Source organism: Lepeophtheirus salmonis, chromosome 5 (genome assembly GCF_016086655.4).
Source record: "Lepeophtheirus salmonis chromosome 5, UVic_Lsal_1.4, whole genome shotgun sequence".
NCBI lineage: Eukaryota > Metazoa > Arthropoda > Copepoda > Siphonostomatoida > Caligidae > Lepeophtheirus > Lepeophtheirus salmonis.
This window is the reverse complement of record NC_052135.2, coordinates 24,289,680-24,303,721: the sequence shown is the minus strand read 5'-3', so window position 1 is coordinate 24,303,721 and position 14,042 is coordinate 24,289,680. Positions and strand designations below refer to the sequence as shown.

The following is a 14,042-nucleotide window of genomic DNA, read 5'->3' as shown; positions in this document are numbered from 1 at the left end:
ATGACGTCATTGGCATGTTATTTAATGCAGCGTTGATTCAGGTCATCCTGCCCCAACGAAGATGGAGGTAGCTTGGAGTAATACTCGAATACAACACTACTTACTTACTACTAAGGTTTTCCACATTTGAGTAGTAAAATAAAACAGAGTCCTTATTTATAAATACGAAAGGAAAATAAAATAAACTTTCATAAAATCTAAAGGATTTTTTGATTAGTAAAGTAGTTTTAGCTCAAATAAACCTGTATCCATAAATAAAACATGAAAGGAAAGGACGTGTCTGCTTTTATGTTTTCAACAGGCACAGAGTTGCTTCTACGACGACTACCACAAATAAACTATGTACTTATTACGATGATGAGTTCAAAAAATGAATTCTATATAATAATAAAAACAGTAGAGTACATATAATAAATGAGATAAAAAGTGTCTCTAGTAGGTAGTAATTAACATAATTCTTGGAGTGTTATTATTGAGCCTGTTTAAGTCCTTTACGCTCGCCCGTGACGCATATTTGAGAAAACCAAGCATAGAGAAATATAAAATACATACACAATATGAATTTACTTTAGTTAACTTTATGTATTACATGTGTTATTTTTGAGAGAGAATCTCCTGGTGGTTTTTGTTTGTAATATGGTGTAAGCATGATTATTTCCCAGATCCAAGGATCAAATTCATTTAGTTCAATGTAGTGAATAATTAAGTATAGAACCAGTGACTAGTGACTGAATGTGACTCCACTTTTCTAAAAGATATGTTGTTTCTAGGGATATTTACGTTTCTGTTGCAACATTTTGGGGAATTACAAACAACAGACATTAAAACCTTTTGCAAAAAGGGGGGAGAGCGGATGCGACTCCTCTTGGACACCAGTGAAAAACATACGATCTGCTCTTGTAGGCTATGATCTTACAATGGGGAATCCATATGCTACAAGCTTCATTGAGGATCCAGGACTCAAAAAGGAAATATTTAATTTAACTTTTCATACTCCGTCGGGAGGACACCAACTAGAACAGGAATGTATTTTCAGACTCATGCTAACCCAGTCTAATGTACTGATTTAATTATTATCTAAGCCTTCTTTACTTACAGGGCATCAATCTGAGAGAATACGCTATGTGCGATGATAGATTTAGAACCTTTATCAGTACAAATATATTGGATTATCTAAAAAAGACGCAGGATGCAATGCTCATCGATAATGGATTCGATATTGGGATTGAAGTAGAAGAGGATGGAAATAATGAGGGATTTATTCCAGCCCTGACAAAATTGGCGTGGACGAAAAATGAGCACTACGAAAGACTGGTCTCATTTTTGACTGGAATGAAGGGAGGTGCTATATCCGTTTCTCAAGCCTTTTGCGTTTCATATAAAGTAAGTCAAATATTTATAGTAGAACCCAGGAACTCAACGCTAATTCCTTATGTAAAGAGCGTCTAGAAGCGATGTAGTCGATATCCGAATGTATAAATCCTGAAAAAGGACTAATCCTTTCTCAACTATTAAGCTTTTACCCTAACTTTGCCTAAAATAAATACATGTACGGGTGATGAACAGGAGCATTATCTAAAATGAGATCTGCCCTGAGTATTAGCGTAGAATATGATAATCTATTTTTTAAGGGGCAATCTCAATTTGACTGACTATTTGAGACTATGATTTATGTTGAAGACATTTGAGGGTATTTTACTCAGAAAAGACAGCACATCAATTATTTTTTCTTTGTTTTTCTAATTTATTAAAAAAAGATTAATTTCCCAAATATAACAATTTATTACTAGATTTTGCCTAAATCCTGTTTCCTACGCCTATTGCCTTGAACAGCAAATTATTTTCAATCCACTAAACAGCAACACCAGCTAGGTGCTGTTGTTTCGTTTAAAAAGCTCACTTAATCTTCCGGAGTATTGTTCAAGCTCAGTCCACATAAATTATTAGAGTAGTAAAAATGGGATGTCAGTCGGAAAATTGTCATTAAGTGAAATGTGAACAGAATATATTACTAAGGTCATTTAAAAAAATTAATTTTTACATTATTTAAAAAAAAAGTCCTTCAATAAAAATCATATGAATTTTATAGAAAAAAATCACAAAAGCTGTTTCGACATTTGAATCGAGAATTGAAGTAGTCAAGTTCAGGGGACTTACTGTATAATGAATATATCAATGATGACTAGGGATGATGTTATATTTACGAAAAATAACATGATATTAACGTGACCAACTACTCTAGATCTCATAGGATTTTTGATTTTATCAATGTATCTATTCTTAACATAGATTCTTAGATTGCTACAAAATAAAAGTAGTACATTTTTTTACTATTAGTGTTGGGCTTTAGTCTGAAAATCATAGACCGGTCTGGACCCGTTATGATTTTAATCATCCGAACTAGTTCAGTCCTAAAAACCGGTCATTCTGGACCGGTCACAAATAATAATTCTGATTAATTGACTGCTGATACTTATGAATTGTCGATGTCGTCAGTTGTGTTTCAAAATTAAAATCATTGATACCTACAATGACATCATATGAGTTTATTGTGTCGCATAAATCATATTTGCAAAACTCATAAATAAGGATAGTGGAGAAAATTGGTCTACCGGGTGGTCCATTGAAATCTGGACACTTAATAATTCAATAATTAATGAAAATTGAGATATTGAAATTAATTCGTATTTCGATATATTAAGGCATAAACAATGCGTTAAAAAATAAAACAAAGCTTAGCTCTATAGCTTACGTACAAGTCGAGAAAATAACACTTCAACGTGATTGACAAATTTTCATTCACGCACTCCAAGCAGTTGGGCGTCTCAAGGACAACTGTCTACGCTGTCAGCAAGTCTGAAACTTTGGAGAGAAAGGGATACTTTGTAAAAAGGCCAAACTGAACATGGAGGATTTAAAAAAAAAATAGCCCAGGTTAATCCCCTGAAGTCCATGAGGGTCCATGTAAGAGATCTCGGAGTTTCACACTAGTCTGTTTAGAGAGCCTTCAAAAAAGTGGGCGGAAAGAGCCTTGTGAGGATTGAGAAGGCACTTTTGACACCAGCAATGAAAGAAACCATATCCTCCTTTGCAATATCCTTTTGAATGAGTCTTTTGAACCCATTTTTGACGCCTTTTGCCCTCTACGGCCCTGACGCCAACCTCCTTGACAACATTTTTTGGTGTATGTCGAGAGGAAGGCCTGCAGTGTCCGTAATCCAAACACCAAGGGCATCAAAGCCAGCACTGGGGCGCGATGACAAAGAACTACATCTGCAAAGGGTACCAGGGCGGCTACATTAATGATTAATAGAGTCCAGACACTCATCTATTTATCGTATAAATTATCTTGTTAAAGTTTAAAATTCAAAGTGTCCGGATTTTAATGGACCACAGTATAGATTGAGATCAAAAATAAAAATTCGTGCACGATTTGAAAACGATTAAATATCACTCTAGAAAGAAATAACATAAGACCGAACCGAAAAAATTGGTCTTGAGCGAGTCTCAACGCTATTATTATCTAGGTGACTCAACAGATAATAACAACAATAGATGGAGAAAACAAACCATGGTGATTCCTTTTTATGAAGGGTTGCATATATTTGAATACATTTCCATATTTCTATTAACTGTTGAAGAAGTAGTTCATATTCAATTTAATTCAAATCATTTCATTTCTTCTTTCTTTCTTTTTTTGCTCATGGATAAATTTCGAAGCAAAAATAATGAAACAAAGCGATGAAAAAATATAACAAAATAAAATGAGATATTTATCAACTAGTTTTTAATAATGTATGGAAGAGCCCGCTCCATTATTATAAAGCAATTCAGAGATTTATATATCTAGTACCCATATAATTGAAAAATTACCGTGCTTCGAGATATATGTAATTATTTTTAATTAAGAATAGACATCTGTTCTACATAATCTACTTTAGGGTACACATAAGGAGTTATTATCTTTATTTTACAAGGTACATTTATGTATGTACATATATAAATGCATATAAATATTTATTTGATAAATTATGATATTTATCTTCTTTTTTTTTTTTTGCTTACACTTTTAAGGTGAACATACATAAGTGTACTATTTTCCTTTTCAAATTCAAATACACTATTCAACATAATTGTTGTCCATGCTCTGAATCCCATATCAAATATTATTGTCATTTAAGTCGTAGAAAACGAAAATGATCATTTAGACCAGAGAGAAAGAAATATATACATTGAGTAAAAAGCTACCCTTTTTTTGTCGGCTAGGCCGTTGAGTATACATTAATATTACTGCATAACTAACCACACAACCTCAATTAACTTAATTAACAAGGGGTAGTTCTGTTAAGTGAAGAAAAAGATGCATTGGGCATCAGGGACAGGACAAAAAATGTTATAGTGATGTAATCTGCCGTATCATAAAAGGGACATCTAGCATGGAAAAAAGGATATTACTACGACCATGTATATCCTCCAGCTAACAGGCTTTTTCAATAGCTGGATTAATTGAATTGACTAAAAGATTGGCCATAACAATATATCAAAATGAAGAAAAACATTAATTCCCTGTTGGGATGATTTACTCGTACAAAGTACACTTTCTAGGTATCCTCTCCACTCTTTTTCTTAAAAGCTGAAATTTAGATCAAGTTATTTCCAAACTTGTCGCCTTCATATGTTTCTTTCTCAATTATTAAGACCTTTCACAAGCATAAGTTTGACCAAGTGATAGACCTCGAGTATACATATATCAGAACCAAAAACTCAGTACCGGTTCTACATACATAGTTTAGAATGATCCTAAACAGACCAAACCCAGGATTTAGAAATGCAGTTTTGTCCCAAAATACCTGGAATATTCAGATTTGTATCCAAAAAAATGATATAGATCTTATTTAAGTAGTCGTGAGTAAGTGGGAAGTTTCAAAGGCGAGACAGAGTTATAAAAGACAACTTCAAATTAGGTTATATTTGTCAACTTCTTGATCTTTGATACGAGTCAATTTGGAAGGGGAGCCTAACAGTAGAAACCAGAATACTCAAAAAAATATTATTTTTCTCGGTTATAGCAAACAAAACTTAAAAATTCTAGCACCGAGAAAAAGTATGCATATTACCCGAATATTTCTATAAAAATAACAAAACTACCAGGATCAAAAAAGTAAGACCCAAAATCCATCACTAGTTTGACCTTTAGAAAATTTAAAAAAAAAAATCAAAGTTGGAGGTATAACCACGATTCAGTACCATATTTCGACGTGAAAGAACCATATAGATAAAAATCAAAGAAAAACACTTGATAAAAACATTAGACTATTTAATACATTATCTTGATTACAATTCCTAAAAATGTATCTGATAAAAAAATTGGTTGTAGTTTAATCAAGTAATGGCCACACTCATTTCTTGTTGCTTGTTGAAATATTTACTAGTCTTCAGACTCGGTCCATGAACAATTTAGTTTTTTAGTTGTTGTCTTTTTCGTTCTCAACGGAGTTTGTAAACACAAATTTGAACCTATATTTTAGTGAAGACCATGGAACGATTTTTCAGTCTCCCTCTATGAATATATTTTCTCTCAGTGATAATGTTAAGAAGTAGTTGACGCCGTAAAAAAAGAAATAGTTGACCAAAACAATCGAATTGTAAAAGTTATGTATGTTAAAAACATAGAGGGTGCTTCCCATATTTCTATTTTTTCTTAATTTTTATTGTACTAATAATAATTTATTAATATAATTATTTGAATTTAGTGCTCTCAATAAGTTAATAAAATATATTTAAATGGATTATTTTATGAAGTATATTAATATGTTATTCCAATTTTAAATTTAAATATAACTTTATCTAGTCTTTCAAAATATTAACGATGGATTTGTTTTAAAGAAAATAAATCGAAATGATCAATACATCTTCATGCCACTGTTTGCAGAATAAATCATTTAATTTATTGAATTAATGGAACGTTAATTAAAGAAGCTTCATGTGCCCACAAAAATCATTAGATTTTCTATTTGCCTCTGTAATGGTTTCTCCATTTTGTAAAGAAATCATAATTCAAATCCATTTCGAAACACCTTGTAGAATTGATTTTTAATGATCCCCCAAAGTAATATTTTGAGGAGTTAATGAAGGAAAGACTTCTACTCACTCATGAGTTGAACAAAGACCATTCCTTAGAAGTACCTTTAGGCAGAATTATGATCGAAAGTTGTTCTATATTTAATACATAAAACAACGTTAAATGAGTTCTTTATTTCTTAGACATAATATACCAAATAGCAATAATAATTCATTATTACATTTATATGACAGTTTCAAAGACTTGTCTGGCCTTGATAGAAAGGGTACATTAACGTTAGTAACGGGATATCATTTTTATACTATATATGTATACTAGTAATGGACGGATTGACTTTTAGGCCGCAGGTCAGCTCGGGTAGTACTGTCTATTTTTAACCAACCCATTCCTTAATTTTTTATGATATTTCTTACTCAAAAAAATTGTCCCCATCCCAGGGCTCTCTAGTCTCATACAATATGCTAGAAACTCACCCAAATCCATCCTTTCTAACGCTTCTATGCTTAACATTGAATTTTGCACACCTTTTGTATAATATAAAATCGGTAACCTTAGATTTGATGAGAGAACTTTTTTTTTAAACTAAAGGGGGATTACCACATATATCAGGCGTGTATGCATAATACGTGTGTAGACAATGTATTTATTAGAACTTTGTATATTATAATCATCAAACCTTAGCAATTATCCCGATCAAAATGAAGAGGTTTTGTGATTTAAAATCTGTTTTGTTTGTAGGAGTGAAAATTCAATGAATGCCTGGCATTTACTCTCCCAAGAGTAAGAAAAATTTTAAATCACAGAACCTCTTTATTTTGGAAGATTATAATTTTAAAAGTTAATGGAAGTTGATTGAGTGGTACTCCGCCCTAACATTGAATGTGATTCCCCCCCCCCTCCTACCAAGAGTATTAAAGAATAACTTAAGACCAAACTTTAAAAAAAATCGGTTTTGAACCAAGTCTCAACACTACATAGTTTGTATATTTTCATTTCGAAGAGAATTTTGAGCTTTAAAAATGGTGGAAAATAGGTTAAATTTTCACTTTTGTTCTTTGTTCCACATACTATGAGTGTAAATAAATGCAAGAATTGACACAGTGAGAATATTTTATTGTGTCTTTATCTTTAAATGAAAACTTTTGTAGATAATACTTTACAGCTTTTTGTTTCACAGTACATGATTTAACTGCCTTTTTTTTATTGTTGTTGTTCACTACAGACGCATAACATATATTTCTTTACAACCCTTTTGGTTTCTGTGGGCACAAATAAATTACATACATACTTTGAAGAGGAGAAACTATCAAAGTTTTCGAACATATACTCGATGTGGTTTATTTTCTTTTTTTGCAGGTAGAAATAAGTCAATTTTTGACCCCAAGTTTTCATCCTGCCTTCCTTGGTGTCCTCAAATATATGGAAAAGCAAACATCCGAAGTAAGACAGCTTCGGGCATTTAAAAAATTCATTCGTGACTATGGTACACATTTTTTGAGTGCTTCTTTCCTTGGAAACAAGATTTCTTCTTATTCTTTCTTTAATTCATTCGAAAAGATGAAGAATGGACGGGAAAAGATTGGGGAATGTGGAGAAATCTTTGCTTATAAAATCCTTGGCATCGATATGGGAAAGAAAAGCGGATCCAAGGATAATGAAGATGACAAAAAGATGAAAAGGATGGAGGAAGATCCATGTCAAAATCTGACGAGTAGGATTTATTTACCACAGGATGAACTTGTAAGTATAAAAATATATGCGTAACGAGTGCAAAAAATGACGTGCTATTTGTATAGTTATGCATTTTTGTTTTAATACCTGTTTTACCTTGATATTTGTAAGATAATATATAATTATAATGTATTTGAATGCACGAAAAAACGTCAAAATAATGCATAAAGCACAACATCTGTAAAGTTGGTTGATTGGCTAATTACATATTTTACACAAAAATATAATAATTATCATTAAACTAGATTAGAAACCACTGAATGAAAATTTCTATTTACAAACTTATGACTAAGGTAATATGTGGTAGGGGGGGTAAGAGGAAATTTTCATTATTTTTCGTAACAAACAGTATTTTTTTTCTTAAATATAGAATATTTAACAACAGATCAACAAACAAAAGTTATTTTTTTGTCAAAACTCGATGTATATTTGCAAAAAAATGTTAGAAATGTGAAATTAATCTAATCAATTTTATTTAAATTTTTGACAAAAAAAAAATTATTTTATTATTAAAAAAACCCAAAATGTTTGGATAATATAATAAAAGTGTATTATACATATAAACATATATTATTTTGTATAATTTGTGTCAAATTTTGTATTAAAAAAAAAAAAAAATAGTCATAAAAAATTTTCTTTTAGATAAAGTTACCTCTATAAAAAATAATAAATTATTCAAATCTCCAAAGAAAAATCATATTCATGTTTGTTAATTCGTTAACAAACGTATTTTTTGAAATTTTCATAAGAGTTCCTTTTATTTGATTACTATTCTTGCAAATACTATTTCAACTATGTTCAAAATCTGTATAACTTTGCTCAATTCTATGATTACCATAAACAGCATTCTTAGGAATTGTACGAAAATGAAAATAATTAATGAAGATTTGTTTCCTTGAAAAGGTTACACTTATAAATTTAACGTCAATCAACACAGGGAAAATTATTTTAAACTCTCAGTCTATTTCATAAGAAACTTCTTTCATTTTTTTAAATGATCTTTACATATATGTGGTGCATCAATATCAAAACAATCTTGAACAAAAATTAAGAAAAAAAAATCCGAAATTATTATTTTACATAGCCGATAATTTATAGACATATTTGCATCAATTATAAGCATTATAATAGAATTTGTGGTATGATTTAAAATACCTAATAGATTATTTTAAGCACAATAACTTTATAAACTATAATTGATTTATGAGACTTATATCGACGCGATATGGTCCATTCTAGTTAAATCTATGAATTTATCATTCTTTTATTGTGACAATTAATTTTGATTATTTTAAGCACAATTTGCAACGCCTGCAGAGGATAAATAAGAATAATTTGTTGACGGTTAGAAATCTTGAGTATTGTATAATTTGTTAATATAAATTATTGCTGACGGTCCAATATGAGTAATCTATAATTTGTACTTTAATGATTTTTGTGTCTACAATTGTATTTAACGTTTTTATTTTGTACAAGCTGTAACTTGTATAAGCAAATTGTACAAGTTGCAATCAAAAAATGGGAAGAGTAATTTTAAATAAAGTGTTAACAATCCTACTTGCAACAAACACAATACGATAATTGTATTTCAATAGATGGTTGATCAATTTAAAACATAAAGAGATTTAATAGTTATAAATGAAATGATAGCATCCATTCATAGATGGTAATAATTAAAAATTAATTTTGTAATATAATAAGGTGTTTAATGAGACGTACAAATTTTAATTAATTATATGTCTCATTATACAAGTTACAATATTTAGATAATATATTTAGCAATACGTCGTTCAAATTGAATTAGAATGTCTGGGTTTTCCTATAGAGCGTTTTTATTTATAAATTGCATTATAAATGAAGGGGACGTCATCTTGAGGGCAAATAGTTGGTATTTTTACAATATAAAATATGAATTATGATGAAACTGCATAATGAATAAAAAACTGAATACCAGCATCTTATGATTTATTTATTGTCATTGCCATTGCTAACTTATCATGTTCCTTCTTCAACTACAATGAAGATTAAAGATACATACTAAGACTAACTCGCTAATCCTCTCCCTAATTCTCTTTTTCAATTTGTATTTAATACACGTTCTCCCTTTTTATGTTATTGCAATAATTCGTTTTTTGGAGTTTTAATTTTTCTATTGCATTTTTGAATAGACAACCGATACCTTAGACACAGAGAATCGATCTTGTTAAATGAAAAAATACAACTTATTAGTGAAAAGTCAAACTTTCCCTCCAGAGTCCAGGAATCTGGCCCGATCAGAATCTACATAGCCTGACGTACGAAACTCAAAATTCTGAACAACTTTAATTTTGTGTCTAAAGTCTGTATATGTATATATGTCTCTTTTTTTTCCTTCTTTTTCTGCGTTTCAATTATGTTTAAAGATAAAAACGTCAATAAATGTTAATAAATTTACAATTTTATTATCATAAGTTTAAAATGCAAAACTTGTCTACCTCTGAATGTCACTAAATGTTATAATTTTTGACATAGAAATATATTTGCAATATTAAAACTTGATGAGAGAAAGAAAATAAAAACATCAATTTTTTTAAATGTAGTAATAAAAGTATAGTTTCGTGAATTCGTTATTCAATAAATATATACATAGATAATAAAGATCTACGTACCTATTTCTTTTCTCCTAGTTATTCCTCCTACTTAGAGAAAGGTTCATAAAAATTCATTTAAATTGGAACATGTCTTTCTCTACATTAAAAATTATATTTTTGATGTTCAATAAATCTCTGAATGGAATACATTTCTTTTTTATTCATTATTATACGAATTTTTAAAGCAGATCACGAAATATTATGTATTAACAGGGGCGTCAGTAGGATTATATATATATATATATATTTTTTTTTTTTTTTTTTTTTTATATTCAAAAATTTTGAATTTTTGAAAAAAATTTCAAAAATTCAAAGAAAATAAAGTTGTTTTTTTTGAAAAATTAAACTTCGGGGGAAAAAATTTGAGAAATTAAATTTTGAGGAAAAAAATTTGAAAAATTAAATACTTTGGAAAAAAATTACAAATATTAGTATTTTTGGGAAAACGTTTCAAAAATCCATAGCTAACGTCACTTTTATAGAAAATGGTATATTTGATCTTCAAAAGGTTTCTTTTTTTTAAATCACTACGTAAAGAATCCAAAATGACTGATATCTTATATCCCCAGAATCTAATCAGGGGCCTCCACATGAGGTGGGCTAGAGGGGAGGGACTTGTGACCCCCCCTAATAAAAGGATTATTTATGTATCAGTAGAAAATGATAGTTTCATATTTTAAGACAATTAAATGGACAGACTAAATAAGTTAATTTAGTCAAATTCAGAGGCTGCCCCAAAAATGATTACTTTAAATTTATCAAAAAAGTAAATCTTGGGGACAATACAAACATGATGCAACACGTTTAACTTTATATGACGCTATACTGCCGATCTTCACAATTTTAAAACACAAATCAACAATCCTTCTACAGAATCGGACTTCATTTGTGTTTTAAAATCGTGAAGATCGGCAGTATAGCGTCATATAAAGTTAAATGTGTTGCATGTGTGTATTAGCAGGGGCGTCTACAGAATCGGTATAGACCGAATTTTAAATGAGACCGATCTGGACCAGTTTTTTTGTTTTTTGTGGGGCAGATCCAAATTGATTTTTTCTTTGAGACCTGTCCAAACAGATCTGTATTACTGAACGGAATGAGCACGGTTTACTAAAAGTAACAACGGTCTCAGACCGAATCCCAAAACTAATACAAACACACACGGTTTTAAATAAAATACAGATATGATTTTTCCTTTCTTTTCAACTTCAATTAATAATAATTAGTTAATTAACCTTAGTTTGATCTCCTTTTAGATTGATAGAACCGAGAAATCCATTTTTGGAAACTCTGTCCCTAAGAAAGGATTAGAAAAATGGAGTGAGGAAAAAACCAAGATGCTCATTCCTATCAAATATCAACTCTCTCCCATAATCAATCTCTTTACTCCAGAAAACATGGACGAACGGTACAATGTGTCATCCTCAACTATTCTAAAATGGTTCCTACCTTTTTATATGAAATACTGCAAAGTGTTCGAAATACAATGTTTTTCGCCCTCGGGGTGTGGATATGATGACACTTGTACATTTGAGGAACAATGTATCGAAGATCGATCAAGTGCAACTAATTACCGATGTGAAGGTATTGTCTAAATTCCATTCATATACCTAGAAACAGTGACAGAGTGGCACGAATTGTAAAATAAAAACTTCCTCCCAGTGCATGTAAAATAGTAATAAGCATTTTGTTGGCGTCTCTAGGGATGTGAAAATTGTCTAAGTCCTGGTGAGTGTAAAACAAAAAGAAAAGTATATGTTGGCAACATTGATAGACGATATATTTGCTGACAAAAATCACAATAAAAACTATTCTAGTGTTCCTTTCTAGCTAATACTTTTGAATTTTCAAAATAGGGAGAAATAATCATTTAGAGCACAAATATAAGGAGTGGGTTTGGGAAGAGCCGTTGTTGATATTTCTAACCCAATAGTGTTGTCACTTTTACCAAAACTCGGCCACTTTCTACAAATAAATTAATGTAGTTCTAATTTATTCTACTATTGTTTTAGCTTCCTCGTGGGCTGATATCACAAATTGGCCAGCCATGGGTACAAACACTGTGAAGGATCCTGATCCCCCTAATATTACTTGGTTTCGAGAGCATGATTCAGATAGCAATGGCTATCTTTCCCTTGCAGAGCTTTATGCTCATGAATATCCCTCTCAGGGATGGTTGGGAAGGCGTTATACGGAAGCCATTGATAAATTATTCGGTGAGGCTGATTTGAATGGGGATCGTTATGTGGATAACGGTGAATATATCAAACTTCACGAGAGACATCCTTGGTACTCTGAGCAAATCGCTTTTCTCATTATTAATTCCGATAATGATGGGTATTTAACTCGTGGAGAGTTTTTTGAGGCTACAAAGTCTTCTCCTGATATTCAAACAATGAACTTTAGTTATAAGCAATTGGAGAATCTGGTTGATGGGCTCATTGCCATTGGGGATGATGACGGAGATGAAAGAATTAGTTTTAGCGAATATGTTAAAATGTCAAATGATGTCTTTGTGGATCATTTTGCTCCTAAATATTTGAAAAAAGTTTTCAAAAGCTGAAGATCCGTGCATAAGGTACAAGCATTTGGAACTCTTTGTGATTCATCATTTGAAATCATAGCTTTAATTATCAAACATAAATCATTTATTATCATGTACCTCCTGTGCCAAAATGTTTTTAATTATTTATTCATTCTGAACTATAGACTATAGTTAATTTAACTATTACAAATTAAAAATGTATTATCCTTACAAATATAATGTATATTACTTTATAGTCCTAGGAACCAGAAGAGACTACTCCTCCCTGACTAAAATGTTTTTCTCAAATTCGACAAAAAGACAATATTTTTTGAAAAATTGTTTTTTTTCGTTAAAAAAAGAGACATTTCTCTATTTTAATAAAAATTTCATTCATCAAATTTGTTTTGTCAAAAAACTCAAAATTGTCATTTTTCAGTACAAACGTTCAATACCAATAAAAAAATTAAAATAAAATATTTTATCCCCAGCAGTTCAATAAAGAAGAAGCATTTTATGATTTCTTATGCATAAAAGTATCACAAGTAATCTGGTCTCTAGTAATGTTATTGGAGTTGTTGAAAATATTACCTTAGACGAGCGCGAATCTTTTTATAGTTGGCAACTTGATGAGGGTTTATCTTTTCCAAAATTCTTGAGAAGGGAACATCTTAAAACTAACAAGTGCGTGAGCTCATGGATAATAGAGAGTACCACTAGGGATTGGTTGGGGAGTTATACTTTTGTTGGACTTAGAGTAGAATGGGGATCTTCATTGGGGTTATTCCTGCCTACATTCTTGCTTGATATGGAGTAGAATTTGTGTTTATTTTATTTTCTCTCAGGGTTGATTAAAATAATCTAATTAAACATCATGGCAGCTAAGCTGCTCTCCTTCCAAACATTCTTCAAATTGTCAGGGTAATCAAAGCAACAATTGTTGCAATTTTCCTTGTATTGTCTATTCTTTTTATTATGTTAAATATTTACCATTCTTATCAAACATGTTTTTTAGCCCTTCGCCTACCCCTGAAGAGGTGTTTGAGAGGAAATCTCTCTGATCTGTAATACAGAT

At 30.7% G+C, this 14,042-nt stretch overlaps 1 protein-coding gene across 3 annotated transcripts; it reads left to right on the top strand.

Moving 5' to 3' along the window:
- Positions 1-571: 571 nt before the first annotated feature.
- LOC121118400 (uncharacterized) lies at positions 572-13,413 on the top strand. 3 transcript variants are annotated; one of them, XM_071888446.1, is made up of 5 exons: positions 573-706; positions 771-1,383; positions 7,439-7,822; positions 11,700-12,027; positions 12,456-13,413. In XM_071888446.1, exons 2-5 carry the CDS (start codon positions 1,123-1,125, stop codon positions 13,004-13,006), a joined length of 1,524 nt encoding a protein of 507 aa, XP_071744547.1. In that variant the 5' UTR covers positions 573-706; positions 771-1,122; the 3' UTR covers positions 13,007-13,413. The 3 variants fall into 3 exon arrangements, with proteins under 3 accessions (XP_071744545.1, XP_071744547.1, XP_071744546.1); XM_071888445.1 differs by having other exon boundaries at positions 575-706; positions 756-1,383; XM_071888444.1 differs by having other exon boundaries at positions 572-1,383.
- The last annotated feature ends 629 nt before the right edge of the window (positions 13,414-14,042 follow it).

Coding starts and splice junctions, on each gene's coding strand:
- LOC121118400 (XM_071888444.1), top strand. CDS start 1,123: ATGTGCGATGATAGATTTAGAACCTTTATCAGTACAAATATATTGGAT. Junction 1,384..7,438: donor CCTTTTGCGTTTCATATAAA/GTAAGTCAAATA, acceptor CTTTTTTTGCAG/GTAGAAATAAGTCAATTTTT. Junction 7,823..11,699: donor ATTTACCACAGGATGAACTT/GTAAGTATAAAA, acceptor ATCTCCTTTTAG/ATTGATAGAACCGAGAAATC.